Source organism: Lissotriton vulgaris, chromosome 10, assembly GCF_964263255.1.
Source record: "Lissotriton vulgaris chromosome 10, aLisVul1.2, whole genome shotgun sequence".
Taxonomy (NCBI): Eukaryota; Metazoa; Chordata; class Amphibia; order Caudata; family Salamandridae; genus Lissotriton; species Lissotriton vulgaris.
The window spans coordinates 1015264994-1015279549 of record NC_141698.1 but is presented as its reverse complement, the minus strand read 5'-3'; the positions used below and the strand labels follow the sequence as shown (position 1 = coordinate 1015279549).

Genomic DNA, 14556 nt, shown 5'->3' with positions numbered 1-14556 from the left:
TCATGAGCTGGGATTAATGGGAAAAACCGAAAGCAGCCCCCGGCTGTGGTGACGTCATGGGAGTGCTGCCCCGGGGCGGGGGCGGGGGCGGGTCTGAGCGGCCCTACATAAGATGCCGAGGCAGAGGAGGGTGGACAGCAGCGGCAGTGACCCCCAGCAACACCTGGAGCTCCAGCACTGCAAGGGGCAGGAGGAAACACTCACATCTGGAGCTCTTGAATACCAGGGTACAGAATCTCCAGCACCTGGGAAGCCTAAGGGCCACATCTGGAGCACCTGCGTCTTGGGAGCCAGAAGAAAACGCCTGGAGAATCAGCACCTCTGGAGGTGAAGGGCAACATCTGGAGTCCGGTCCCAGAGGAACATATCCACATCTGGGGCTCAGCTCTCAGGAGCCCGGCGGCAGACCCCATCCCTTGCACAAGAAGCGGGGTCCGAGTCCTCGCCCTCATCATGGAGGCGGACCCTCAGCACATGAAGACCCTTTATGATGCCCGGGGCTTCCTGACGTCAGTGCCAGTGCTGGACCCGGAGGAGCTGGAGGGCGCCAGGAGGGCCTTCGAGGAGCTGGAGCAGGAGTTTGGTAGGTGCAGGGAGGGCAGCCTTATCTCTCGGGGCTTTTTTATGAGGGCCTTGCGTCATGCTTGCATCATGCTAAGTGGTACATGCACGAGGCAAAGCCCCAAGCCAAATTTATGAAGCCCCGCAAAGCCACCCTGCGTGGCCCTGAGCGGCTTCACAAATATGGAGAAAGGCAACGCAGCGCAAATCACTGCGTTGCGTTACACTGTGCCCGGAAGGCGTTCCATGGGCGTTGCGTGGGTGTCGCAACTCATCGTTTTTGACGCAGATTTACAAGGTCTTGTAAATCTAGGAATGTGTTAAAAAATTATGGCTCCCAAGGTGAGGCCTAACGAGGAGAAATATCTTTATTTGGTTGTATCTTGTGTCTGGTGGCTGTATCAAGAGTATGATTGCTGTATCTGCTTTATGTTGCTTGTATCTTGTGTCTGGTGGCTGTATCTGCTTTATGTTGCTTGTATCTTGTGTCTGGTGGATGTATCTGATTTATGTTGGTTGTATCTTGTGTATGGTGGCTGTATCTGCTTTATGTTGCTTGTATCTTGTGTCTGGTGGCTGTGTCAAGAGTATGATTGCTGTATCTGCTTTATGTTGCTTGTATCTTGTGTCTGGTGGATGTATCTGATTTATGTTGGTTGTATCTTGTGTATGGTGGCTGTATCTGCTTTATGTTGCTTGTATCTTGTGTCTGGTGGCTGTATCAAGAGTATGATTGCTGTATCTGCTTTATGTTGCTTGTATCTTGTGTCTGGTGGATGTATCTGATTTATGTTGGTTGTATCTTGTGTATGGTGGCTGTATCTGCTTTATGTTGCTTGTATCTTGTGTCTGGTGGCTGTGTCAAGAGTGTGATTGCTGTATCTGCTTTATGTTGCTTGTATCTTGTGTCTGGTGGCTGTATCTGCTTTATGCGGCTTGTATCTTGTGTCTGGTGGCTGTATCTGCTTTATGTTGCTTGTATCTTGTGTCTGGTGGCTGTGTCAAGAGTGTGATTGCTGTATCTGCTTTATGTTGCTTGTATCTTGTGTCTGGTGGCTGTATCTGCTTTATGCTGCTTGTATCTTGTGTCTGGTGGCTGTATCTGCTTTATGTTGCTTGTATCTTGTGTCTGGTGGCTGTGTCAAGAGTGTGATTGCTGTATCTGCTTTATGTTGCTTGTATCTTGTGTCTGGTGGCTGTATCTGCTTTATGTTGCTTGTATCTTGTGTCTGGTGGCTGTGTCAAGAGTATGATTGCTGTATCTGCTTTATGTTGCTTGTATCTTGTGTCTGGTGGCTGTATCTGCTTTATGTTGCTTGTATCTTGTGTCTGGTGGCTGTATCTGCTTTATGTTGCTTGTATCTTGTGTCTGGTGGCTGTATCTGCTTTATGTTGCTTGTGTCTGGCGGCCGTATCTGCTTTATGTTGCTTGTATCTTGTGTCTGGTGGCTGTATCTGCTTTATGTTGCTTGTATCTTGTGTCTGGTGGCTGTGTCAAGAGTGTGATTGCTGTATCTGCTTTATGTTGCTTGTATCTTGTGTCTGGTGGCTGTATCTGATTTATGTTGGTTGTATCTTGTGTATGGCGGCTGTATCTGCTTTATGTTGCTTGTGTCTTGTGTATGGTGGCTGTAAAGAGGAGAAATATCTTTATTTCTACTTGTTTTTAACTTTCCATGTGTGCTGCATTCTGCAGCACACCTAGACAGAGGAGAATGCCTCTATGGATTGTTTATATGCTGGAAGGAGCCCCTTCCTGCGCTAATACAATCCCGCCAGTAACACAGGCAGTGCTGCACCATGGTGCAAGGGTGCCAGCGTTGGCACTAGGCTGCAGAAACGGCGCCAGCGCAGGGAGAAAGGAAAACAATGCACCGTATTGGATAAATGCGGCGCGTTCCTGCCCTTTTCCAGTGGACCAGGACGGCGCAGGAATGTTTTTTGCTGCGCTGCTCAGTGCCACCATTCCCATATATAAGCCCCTCCGTTTAGAGGCCTCTTGGGGTAGAGACTAACCCCCCTCCTTGTGTCCCCTGCAGGCTGGGTCTAAACTGGGGTGGCAAGGTGAGTAAAAGAACGATGGATTGAACCCAGACCTCTTGACTGGGGGTGAATGTTTGATTTGCTTTGCATTCCGTCCATCATCTGTGTGTCTTTTGCTTTCTCACCCTACAGGGAAGGAGCACGCCCAGTACAGCCTGCACAACGCCCACCTGCGCCTGCCCTGGGTACTGGGCCTCGCCACTCACCCGCACACCCTCCAGGCCATCACCGCTGTGCTGGGGCCCCATGTGGTCCTGCTGGACTCCAGGTTCATCTGTAAATACCCGGCCTCCGACGTGCCCCACCGAGGGATCAGCGCCCCCTACGTGGCCTGGCACCAGGACATCAAGTAAGTCAGACTGCGCGGTGCTGGCTCCAGGGTGGGGGAGGGGAGGGCTCAGCAGGGGTGATGTGTCTGTTTGTACTTCAAGGGTAAGGCCAAAGGATGGCATTCCTGCCCCCTCAGCCTGGTGAGGTCTGAATAACAGGCTACCTGGTGGGCACCATGTGGTGTTAAATACACAGGGCGGTGCGGGGTGCACACACAGCATAGATTACAGCATCTTTCATCTAGGCAGTACATGACGGCATAAGGCTGGCTGCACTACCAGACACACATCACCCTGTGTCATCCTGTGCCCTTGTGTGCCATCATGTGGCTTTTTATGCCCTCATGCACCATCCTGTGCCATCCTGTCCCTCCATGTGTTATCCTATGCCCTTTGTATAATATCCTGTGCCCTCATGTGTCACCCTCTGCCCTCATGTGCTATTGTGTGTCCTCTTGTGCCATTCTGTGCCATCATATGCCATCCTGTGCCCTCATGTGTCAAAATGTGCCATCCATGCCTTGATGTGCCATCCTGTGTCATCAATAGCCATCCTGTGCCCTCGTGTGCCATCCTGTGCCCTCATGGGCCATACTGTGCTCTCATGTATTATCCTGTACCATCATGTTCCATCCTGTGCCCTCATGTACCATCCCGTACCCTCATGTGCTATCCTGTGCCCTCATGTGCCATACTGTGCTCTCATGGGTTATTCTGTATCATCATGTGCCATCCTGTGCCATCCTATCCATTTATGTGCCATCCTGTGCCCTCATGTGCCATCCTGTGCCCTCATGTGTCATCCTGAGCCCTCATGTGCTATGATGTGACCTCATGTGCCATCCTGTGCCCTCATGTGCCATTCTATGCCCTCATGTGCCATCCTGTCACGTGCCATCCTGTGCCCTCGTGTGCCATCCTCTTGCCCCGGGGTCTGCCGATGTTTGGCTGACAGTGTTCTCCTCCTTTTACTTCCAGGTATTGGGGCTTCGAGGGGGGCCCAGTGGCCTCAGTGTGGCTTGCCCTGGATGACGTAGACGCAGAGAATGGTGTCCTGCAGGTTATTCCAGGTATGGATAAGCTCCCATAGTCAATGCATGCATCGCAACAGCCTGGAGCTGTAACACTGATTGGCTGAGAATGGGGGATGGGCTAATACTCTACTGGTGAGCCCCAATGTAATCACATAAGAATCTAGGACAGGGCTCCACAGCATGGGAGATAGATAGGCCATCTCTTTACCTTGAGCCCCAGTGTTGTGACATAGGGATCTGGGACAGGACTATACAGCAGGGGAGGCCATCAGTTAACCAAGGAGCCTCAATGTCGCGACATAGGGATGTGGGAGAGAGTTATATGAAAGGAAGACGGTGCATTCATTCACAATGAGTCAGAGTCCAGACAAGCAGGGGTACAGCAGGCTAATATTGTTGAAGCCCTTGGGCCTTGACTCAGTGGTGTTGACAAATTGTCTACTTCTCTATCGGAGTCCACTGCTGTCCTGACACAGGGATGTTGTCTTTGTACAGAAAGTCTGGAGATAGAACGCGGGCTCCACACACGTTCTGGCGCCCTCAGCACCATGTGGGTCACAACTATATCTCAGGATGGAGCAAGTCCATGCTGCTATGTACGAGCGCCCCAGTGTGATCGGAGGGAACCGTGCCAGGGTCGGATTGGTAAGGGGGCTCTCGGGCAATGGGCGATGGGCTGGTATCTGAGTTGCAGCTGTGGGCCGCTTTTTTGGGCAGCGTGGTGGCCGATATGGGCTGTCTGTGCTGCTCCACCCAGTGGGGGCCTGAGCAGCCTTTGCGGAGGCAGATGGACCTCCGTTACCCCCCTTTTACCAAGGGGGCGGAGGTATCATTCCCAGTCTCCGGCTGGCCCCGCCCATTAATGTATGCAGATTGAGCAGGGGCAGGGGGGCTGAGATTAAGTGGCCTCACTTATATTCAGGTGTGGTTCACCAGTGTAAACTATTCCAACAACACAGAGTCCTAGCAACAATCATCGCATTTTTTAAATCTTAGTAAAGTTAAGATAAAACACACCTCTCTTATAGAAATCCCCCAACTTCTTTTTATAACACTTAAAACACTGAAGCAATGTTTTAAAAAAAGACGGGTGCAGATTTACAAGTCAATTGCGTCACATTTACGCCGTTGTTGCGTCACTTCTGTGACTCAGCGGCGGCGTAAACCATGCACCACGTTGCGACTTATTTACAACCTGACGCATCTAGGGAGATGCGTCACGTTGTGAAGCCCTGCACCACATTAAACCTGCGTCAGGTTTAAGGTATGCAGGGTGGGCGTTCCATCGGAAAAAACCCCGTAAAAGTGACGGTGTGAAATCTACAAGATTTCACAGTCATTTTTCAGAGGCTGCTGCGACGAAACCTTACGCCTGCTTCAAGCAGGCGTAAGGAGTGGGCCAGCACGTTAGGTATGGGCGGTCCCTGAACATTGCTGGAGTAGCGTTGCACCTGCGACATGACTCCAGCCATGCACCGACCTTACACCATCAGATGTGACACACATCTGTCTATCCCTGCGCCACGGTGTTCTGCATTGTAAATGCGACGCATCCGTGGTGGCGCAAGGAGAATTGTGAATCGCATCGTTACTGGCGCATCACTGCTAATCTGCAAGGATGCGCCAGTCCTTGTAAATCTTGCCCGCAATCCGCAAATAAGGGGCACTTTTTTCAGGGTGCCCGGGCCAACTTTTTTCAAAGCCAATCAAACCCTGACCCGTGCTTTACTGTACAGCTGGAGCGGGGGGACACGAGGTCCTAACAGAGGGACGCTGCTTATGGTTCTACAGGCAGAGATGTCTTTGCCTGTAAACACGGGCACCACTGCCTTGAAAGAGTGATATTGGACAGGGTTGGCCAGACAGGGCTCTAGTAGGAGCCTACAATCTTCACCCAGATTAGTGTCAGAGGCTAGACTCGTGGGGGCTGTGGAGGCCTGGATGAAAGATCCCCTGGGTCCTCGCGGGGTTCTAGTGTTCAGAGATGGCTCTCTCTTTATTTAGAAGCCGCAGTCCTCTGTTAGATGAAAAACATCCTTTACCAGGCGTCTTTTCCATGCATGCCTTTACCACGCTACCTTTACCACGCAAATGCCTTTACCACGCAGTCTTTTCCATGCATGCCTTTACCCTGCAGATGCCTTTACCACGCAGTCTTTTCCACGCAACCTTTACCACGCTTCCTTTACAACCCAGATGCCTTTACCACACAGTCTTTTCCACGCATGCCTTTACCACGCTTCCTTTACCACGCAGATGCCTTTACCACTCATGATAATTAAAGGTAAATGTGTGTATAATTATTGTGGGTGTGGCCCGTGCTGACACCTCATTTTAGACAGAGGCGGGGACTGCATGAGTACCCAGGCCAGGAATCAGTGCCCCCCTTACTCCAACCCTCTTTTCTTCTGCAGGAAGTCACAAACAAGGTGTCCTGGAGCACGGCACAGCAATGACCCCCGGAAACATGCTGTCCACCAATCAGGAGATTCCGCGGCACCTGGTTGATGCAGAGAAGGCGGTGGAGTGTCCTCTTCAGGCTGGGCAGATGTCGGTGAGTTCACAGCGCTCTGTCGTTTCCTGGACTCATGTCTCACAGTTGTCGTTATTCCCACAGGCAAACAAGCAAGGGGTTACTGCAACGTTACGAAGTAACATGAAAAGCCATGATACTTGAGCCCGGTGCATTGTGGGTGTCAGGCAGACCAGTGATTCCCCCACTTATAAATGAGGCAGTCGGGACGTGGCCGGGGCCAAGACATCCATCAATTTATGGCACCGCCCTTCCCATAATGAGCCTTTTGTCTCCATTACTGTGTACTCACAACCCCCCTTAAAGGTGTCCCAGAACTGTGTACTCACAGCCCCCCTTAAAGGTGCCCCAGAACTGTGTACTCACTACCCCCTCCTTAAAGGTCCCCAGAACTGTGTACTCAATACCCCCCCCCCCCCTTAAGGGTGCCCATGTACTGTGTACTCACTACCCCACCTTAAGGGTGCCCATGTACTGTGTACTCACTACCCCACCTTAAGGGTGCCCATGTACTGTACCTCCCTGTACTTACAGCTTTCTTTGAGGGTGCGCCAGCACTGTGGACTCACAGCTCCCGATGACGGTGCACCAACCTGTGTACTCACAGCTTTCTATGAGGGTGCGTCAACTCTGTGTACTCTGTACTCACAGCTCCCCCGGGTGCACTCACACTGTGTACTTACAGCTTACCATAGAGAAGCGCCCACACTGTGTACTCACAGCTCCCCCTGGGCATGCACCCGCACTGTGTACTCACAGCTCCCCCTGGGGTGCACCAGCACTGTGTACTCACAGCTCTCCCTGGGGTGCACCAGCACTGTGTACTCACAGCTCCCCGGGGTGCACCCGCACTGTGTACTCACAGCTCCCCCGGGTGCACCAGCACTGTGTACTCACAGTTCCCCCGGAGGTGCACCAGCACTGTGTACTCACAGCTCCCCCTGGGGTGCACCAGCGCTCTGCACTCACAGCTTTCCTTGGGGTGCCTCAGGACTATGTACTCAGTTTCCCCAAGGCGCTGCCTGTCTTTTCTCTGTCCCATATCCAGTGCTTAATTTGTGCCAGTGTTTTCCGGTGCTTTTCTGTAAACAAAGGCACATATGTCTGAGAAACCACCATATAGGTGGCAGTGTGTGTGTATTTTTAACTAACTTTCATTAGTAGAGAACTAAATGATTTAATATAGCTTTAAAAAAATGACAAAACTTAAAGGTAAAAAAGTGACGCGGGCCTTGCCAGCTGCAGTGGACCAGTGAGTAACACATTGGGCCCTGGCACTTACATTTTTGGCAGATAAGCACGGCTCATATCCTACATTTCTCTCGTCAGATCCACGACGGGCTGACAGTCCACGCCAGTGAACCCAACACGTCCCACAGACGCAGATGTGGCTTCGTTATTCGCTACGTCCCCACCACAGCCTACCCCGTGGAGGTGAGTACAATCCTCTCCTTCATACTGTCTGAGTATGAATGTGTGTCAGTGGGATTATTAGACGACAAGAGTGACAGTGTGGACTGTATGTGTTTGTGTGTGTGCATCCACGCACGTGTGTTTGTGTGCGTGCATTTCTACTCGTAACTGTGTGTGTTTGGGGATTTAGATAGTTTTGGTTGTTAGTTATGTAAGAGAGGCAGGTTTGAAGGTTCAATAGTTTGGGGATTTAGATAGTTATGGTTGTTAGTTATATAAGAGAGGCAGGTTTGAAGGTTTAATAGTTTGGGGATTTAGATAGTTATGGTCGTTAGTTATATAAGAGAGGCAGGTTTGAAGGTTCAATAGTTTGGGGATTTAGTTAGTTTGGGTAGTTAGGTTGTTCTATAAGAGAGGCAGGTTTGAAGGTTCAATAGTTTGGGGATTTAGATAGTTTGGGTAGTTAGGTTGTTCTATAAGAGAGGCAGGTTTGAAGGTTTAATAGTTTGGGGATTTAGATAGTTTTGGTCGTTAGTTACATAAGAGAGGCAGGTTTGAAGGTTCAATAGTTTGGGGATTTAGATAGTTATGGTCGTTAGTTATATAAGAGAGGCAGGTTTGAAGGTTCAATAGTTTGGGGATTTAGATAGTTATGGTTGTTAGTTATATAAGAGAGGCAGGTTTGAAGGTTCAATAGTTTGGGGATTTAGTTAGTTTGGGTAGTTAGGTTGTTCTATAAGAGAGGCAGGTTTGAAGGTTCAATAGTTTGGGGATTTAGATAGTTTGGGTAGTTAGGTTGTTCTATAAGAGGGGCAGGTTTGAATGCTAGATAGTTTGGGGATTTAGCTAGCGTTGGTTCTTAGACAGTTTTGAAAGAGAGGGAAGGTTTATGGTTAGTTATTGTTGTAGAGTACACGTTTTAGAGATTCGGTTGATCATGCCCTTTTCTCCCTCTCTACATGACACCAGTGTAGGTCCTCTATGATAAGGTCTTGTATTCTCCCACGTCTGAATGCCCTCATTCTAATGCACTTCTCTGCTCTCTGATTCCAGGACCCCGAGCGCCCCCGATCCTTCCCCGCCACCGTGCTTGTTGCAGGAACAGATGAATTCCAGCACTTTACAGATCATGCACCCAACTTTTTCTCCAAGACCTTCTGACACCTCTGCAGAGCATCATCAGGAGACACCATCCTCTCTTCATGTAGTTCATAACTGCCAGTAACATGCTGCTGCATGGTGCAGGTTCATTCCTGATCTCAGATGGAGCCCTATAGGTTCAAATATGTATTTCCTCTTTTTTAACATCTTGCAGTGAGCCTCAATATTGTCTACAATAATGTTCGGATGGTAGGCCAAAAGGTGCTGCAACTGTTACCGTAAAACAAACAATTGCGGTTTCAGAAATTGATAATGTGAATTCCTTTTTGCACTGCACTGCACTTTCATTAGAAAACACACGCCTGCATCCTCTTGGAATCTCAGCTGCCTGACTATATGTAAATTTTATTTTATTGATGTTTATTTATTGAGCTAAACATACAGCTGGAAGACAGATTTACAGTCAAAAGTGCGAATGTCTTTTTGTATTCTTTTTCTACAAAAGTAAAATAAAAATGTATCAATACATTTTGGATAAGAGTACCACTTTTGATTTTCAACACATCTTGATGATTCCAGCTTGAGAAATATGTAACGAGGAGGCTGGTCTCATTTTAAGCATGAATTTGGATACATGCCGGTACATGAGGAACTCTAAATCAATTTACTTCGATCTAGAAGTCTAGGGGACGTCCCACTAGGACCATCTTCACCCTTCCTCATCGCCACTGGCCTCACTAACAAGCCCGCATTTTTACATATCGATCATTGAGTGACTATATATATACATATGATATGATTGACATAAAAGAGAGGATATATCCTGTGGTAATGTTGCAGTTTTCATGCAGGATGCCTCTGACAAAGAGCTCGAGGCCCGAAACGCGTCTGCACTGGACTACTGGGTACATGTGATTCACTAAAGTTGCCTGTATCTTTGGCGTTGTTTGACGACTCGTCACAAGACTTTCCAACGAAGGGTCACGGTGAGTCTTGTTGTGCATGGAAAGTTTCAGGGAGATCGGTCAAGTAGGGGCTGAGAAATAAGGGGTCAACAAAGGTGCCTTTTCCATGTTAATTCACCTGAACTCTTTAGACAGAGCTGCGGCCCGAACTGCTATTATTTGTTGTAAATCTATTCAGTTGTTGTTGAGAAATTTAAGGAAACCAAATTTAGATATCTCTGATTGCTGGCTAATTCACGAATAATAACGAGCTTGTGCAGAGAACGGCATAACTGATTGGGGCTGCCAACACTTCAACCAGGAAGTGTTAACAGCCATCTTGGGACTCTGCTTCTGCCGAGTGTCCCCCCAAAAAAGTAAAAAAAAGAAAAAGAAAAGGGGGCTGGGTAGGGATACCCTGACCTCCAAGCCTTGGTCTTGGGGTCCCAGAGGGACCCTGCAGGGTAAAAAGCATTTTTTTTAAATGTGTTGCGAATTTATAGCAAATATGGCAAAAAAAGTGGGGGCTCCAGTGCTTGTTCATACAGCAGGAAGCCACGAGCCAGCCTGGAACGCGGGGGCCTTGAGGTACCCCTCGCGATCCCCATTAGGCACACTGTGTGCCCAGGGCACCCAGGTGAAATGGCCAGGCCCAGGGGGATGGGGAGCTCGTGCCAATAATTGGTCCGGGGAAAGGGTCCTGCAGCCCACCTTCCCCATTTGTTTATGGCTGGGGAATGGGGTCCCCGGGGCCTAAATTGGCCCAGGGAGGCGGGCCGTGAAGACCCCCGCCCCCATTAAAAATGTATATATTTATGCCTGGGCTCGGTTGGATGGGAATGCCGAAATTGACCTGGAGAGGGGGCCACGTGACCTCCATCCCCATTCAGTTAAGGCTGGGCCCTGGAGGATGGGGTCCTGTCGCAGGGTTTCCGTTCTCTCACAGAACTGTGCTCAGAGACCTAGAACCTGGGTGAGTCAGGGTGACCCAAAACTCACCTATGTTTCAGAAATCCCCTTACCAGGCTAGCTACAGTATCTCATCGGCAGTGAATACTTTCCGATGTCTTAGACAATCCAGAACATGAACTTAGAATACCTCAGGTATCGTGGAACACATGAACACTCTTTCGTTATATTATCATTCCAAACCGAAACTGGGAGGCAATGAGAACACGTGCAAGTTTGAAATGTTTATTTTTTCAATGCAACATTCTCAAACGCAGTATCTTGTATAATACCAACATACATATTATAAAAATCAAAGTCAGCAGCATAGTCACTAATCCATAGTAAGCAAACTGTGATAACATATTATGATGCAAAATCTATAGAATTCTGTATCACCTATATTTCGCGCACCCTAATTAGCATATTATATTATATCTAAGAAGGTCTCATTTGGGCTTTAGCTGGGCGAACCCATACCTCAAATTCTCAGTAGCAGGAGATCACATCAACAGCTACCAGCTCTCAGCATGTCCAGCATCAAGTGTGTTTTTCAATTCCCTGTAACTGTATCTTGAACTCACGTAAAGCCCAAAGTTGGCACAAACATTATTTGTGTTATGACTAACGTAGTGCGAGGATCAGGCCTACAATAACCTTGTGTTAGAGTGTGCAGCTCTCAGTGTGCAGACAGTTGTACCAAGTGTCCCAGGCACGACTGATACCAGTACAATAATATATTATTCTGAAGTAAATCACATCTTTCTTCTAGGTTAAAAGCTGTAATAACAATTAGGTGTCGTGTGCAAACCGAAGCAGAAAGAAAAGATGGCGTTTAAACTTTTAACAAGCACATGCTAACTTAACACAACCTATGGAAACGTAATAACCATATGACACCCCCCCAATGGTCCGAGGACGGTCAAAAGACAAATATATAACCCAATACTCTATGAGAGGCAAGACTTGAAAGCAGAGTTCAATGATATTGAGCCAAGCTAAATGTATGTAATGTATGTAAAATTTAAAAAATACAAAAACTATGTATGAATGCCTATAGTGGCCACACAAAATATAAAAAGTCGAACTTGAGGCCTAAATACATTAAACAGGCCTTGAACATATGAAAAAATTCGAATGTTCGTACTGAAATTGGCACCATTCAGAATTACTAAAAAGTCACGTGCCATATAGATGGAAGTATTCAAAGTCTTTCCTCGTTGAATGAATATGCAAAATATGTAGCAACAGCTTCCAACATGAAATCACTGTCATCATCCGAAAACAGTTCTGCCATCCAATTAAGCAATGGGAAAGAACATACGTGCTCCTCCAGTACTGAATCCTCTAGCATCATCAGAGGACAACTCAGTGGGTTCTCGAGAACGCTTTGTGCCAGAAAGTCATGCGCTGCTGCGAATATGTCCCACTGACCTATTAGTCCATGCATCGCTGCCACAGCCATAACCCTTTCGCCAGAACAGACCAACTCATGAGCCACTACGGGGGACATCAGCTGATCAAAGTCGACGTCAGGAGAAGTCGGTAAACAGAGACACATATCAATGGCCCAGTCGAAATCACAGCTCAGGCAATGAAACACAGGCTGGACACAGGTGAAATAGGAAAATCTGAAAGATAATCCAAAAGCCGTGCTTAAAGTCGCAAGCGGCAGGGATCCATAATAATCAAGCATCCGGTTGCGAAACTGCATCAGTAGGTGCTGTGCGTTTCCTTGCGCAGGATGGGCATCCATGTTTTATGAAATAAAATATCACCAGAACGCCTGCAGCCAAAGCCAGCAAAACAGGAAATCCGCCAAACAGACTAGCGAATATAGAATGAAAGAACGCAGGGATTATACCAAATACTTTTTCAAATGTAGTCACAAGACCACTGCTAACCATTTTAAAAAAATGAGCGAGGTTGGATGTGGAGGAGGCATTAAAGATTTGATGAACTAGCTCGCAAAAATGAAACGGCAAATCAGTACTTAAAAGAGCTTGTACTTCTGTGCGTGTGTTTGCTATGTGAAGGACATAAGTTTCACGGGCAGAGCTCAGGGCCACCTGTTTTTGAGACAAAAGGGCTCTTATACGGCCTAAACCATTGAATTCAGCTCTCAAGGTTGGTATTCTCGGCCAAATTAAAACTTCTGAATTCCCATGCGTGGGTGGATACAACACATTCTTACAGCAAACGACCCTTTCAGACACTGTAACCACATATCCGATTCCAGCCTCTAACCCACAACAAAACTCGTTATTTAAAAGTAAATAACTACCGTTGGACAACAACGTGAACGTGGGAACTATTGCAGGAACTGGGGTCCCTTTCAAAACACAGGCCAAATTCGGTTTGTCCTGATTGCAAGAACCATGCAACTGGATGTGTCTGCAAATAAGTGAGCGGTCTGGGGACTGTGTACATTCTTCACCATTCAGATTCACTTCATTCCCATCCTTAAGACATCTGTAAGTATATGGTAAAGACCATGTCTCATGGAGGAAAGCACTGCCTAATGGTTCATATCGCCCAATGGCAATATATTTCATACAATTTGTAAATTTATACAAAGCAAAAGGTAACGTTATAACACCATGAATAAGCCATGTTGCTGCAGTTACTTCAGCCACCGAAAATGGCAGGGATTCTAATTTTTCAATATGTAACATAGAAAATGTAGCATCTCTCATTGACAACATGCGCTGTTTTTCAGTCAAATTAAACGGGGCAAATATTGATGATATGTTCAAAAAAGTCCATGGCACTCGACCAGACTTAAGAGTCTGTAGTGTCCACGCAAACTGCATCACAGAACGCAATTGATTTTGACCATGATACAACACGGATACTTCATCATGTACTATGTCGACAACAGAAGACACAATATTATTTAAAGTGTAAATTCGGGAAGAAAGCGTGTTAATGCTGTTATCAACCACTGCAAGCACTTTTTCCAAATTAGCTTGATCAATAGCCCTTAGGCGTTTTGCAGCCTCAACCTGGTTAACTTTCCAAATTTCATTGTAAATTGCATACAGGAATCGCTTAGATCTACCTTTAGCAGGGCCTTTTATAAAATCGTTTAAATCCACTTTATCATGTAATTGAGACAAATGTAGTTTAACTGCAACTAAAGTAGAATGCTGTAACCAATTTTGACACAGCTTACCCACAGAATAAGTCGTGACAGAATAGTCTCCCTCAAAACGTGGATCGGGCCTGAGTTTTGTGAATCCCTCAGCCAAACCCATAAAACGGCGCTGGCAAGAATCAGCACTTTTTTGCCATACCAGCCAACCCTTGGAATCCAAACTGGAAATGTCAAAGGATGAATTTTGTAAAAGAGTTTGCAACTCTTGAATGGAGGAATCAGTGAAATTACCCCAACCTGTATATTCATTTAAATCTGGGATGGTTGGTGTATTTAATTTTTTAGAAGTAGCCAATCCAAAGCATGTTGTCTGGAAAATGGTAGAATTTAAAAACAACATGTGATTCGGGATGAGACATGCACGGTGCAAAGCCTCAGTGCCTTGTACCTGCCAATCTTTGGTACCCCAAACCGATTTAAGGTCAATTGTTCCTTTCCAGAACTCGTAGCCATCTACAGCCAACCTGTCTAAAAAGGACTTCGAATACAGCAA

At 47.3% G+C, this 14556-nt stretch overlaps 1 protein-coding gene across 1 annotated transcript; it reads left to right on the top strand.

Annotated features, from left to right (window-relative positions):
* The first annotated feature begins 474 nt into the window (after positions 1–474).
* LOC147689187 (phytanoyl-CoA dioxygenase domain-containing protein 1-like) lies at positions 475–9074 on the top strand. The gene is made up of 6 exons (XM_086940021.1): positions 475–583; positions 2737–2953; positions 3912–4003; positions 6382–6521; positions 7830–7934; positions 8967–9074. Exons 1-6 carry the CDS (start codon positions 475–477, stop codon positions 9072–9074), a joined length of 771 nt encoding a protein of 256 aa, XP_086796147.1.
* The last annotated feature ends 5482 nt before the right edge of the window (positions 9075–14556 follow it).

What these genes read in the sequence shown, in the direction of transcription:
- LOC147689187 (XM_086940021.1), top strand. Translation starts at nt 475, where the DNA reads ATGAAGACCCTTTATGATGCCCGGGGCTTCCTGACGTCAGTGCCAGTG. An exon ending in TGTCCTGCAGGTTATTCCAG is followed by an intron (nt 4,004 to 6,381) that starts GTATGGATAAGC and finishes TTTCTTCTGCAG; the next exon opens with GAAGTCACAAACAAGGTGTC. An exon ending in CCACAGCCTACCCCGTGGAG is followed by an intron (nt 7,935 to 8,966) that starts GTGAGTACAATC and finishes CTCTGATTCCAG; the next exon opens with GACCCCGAGCGCCCCCGATC.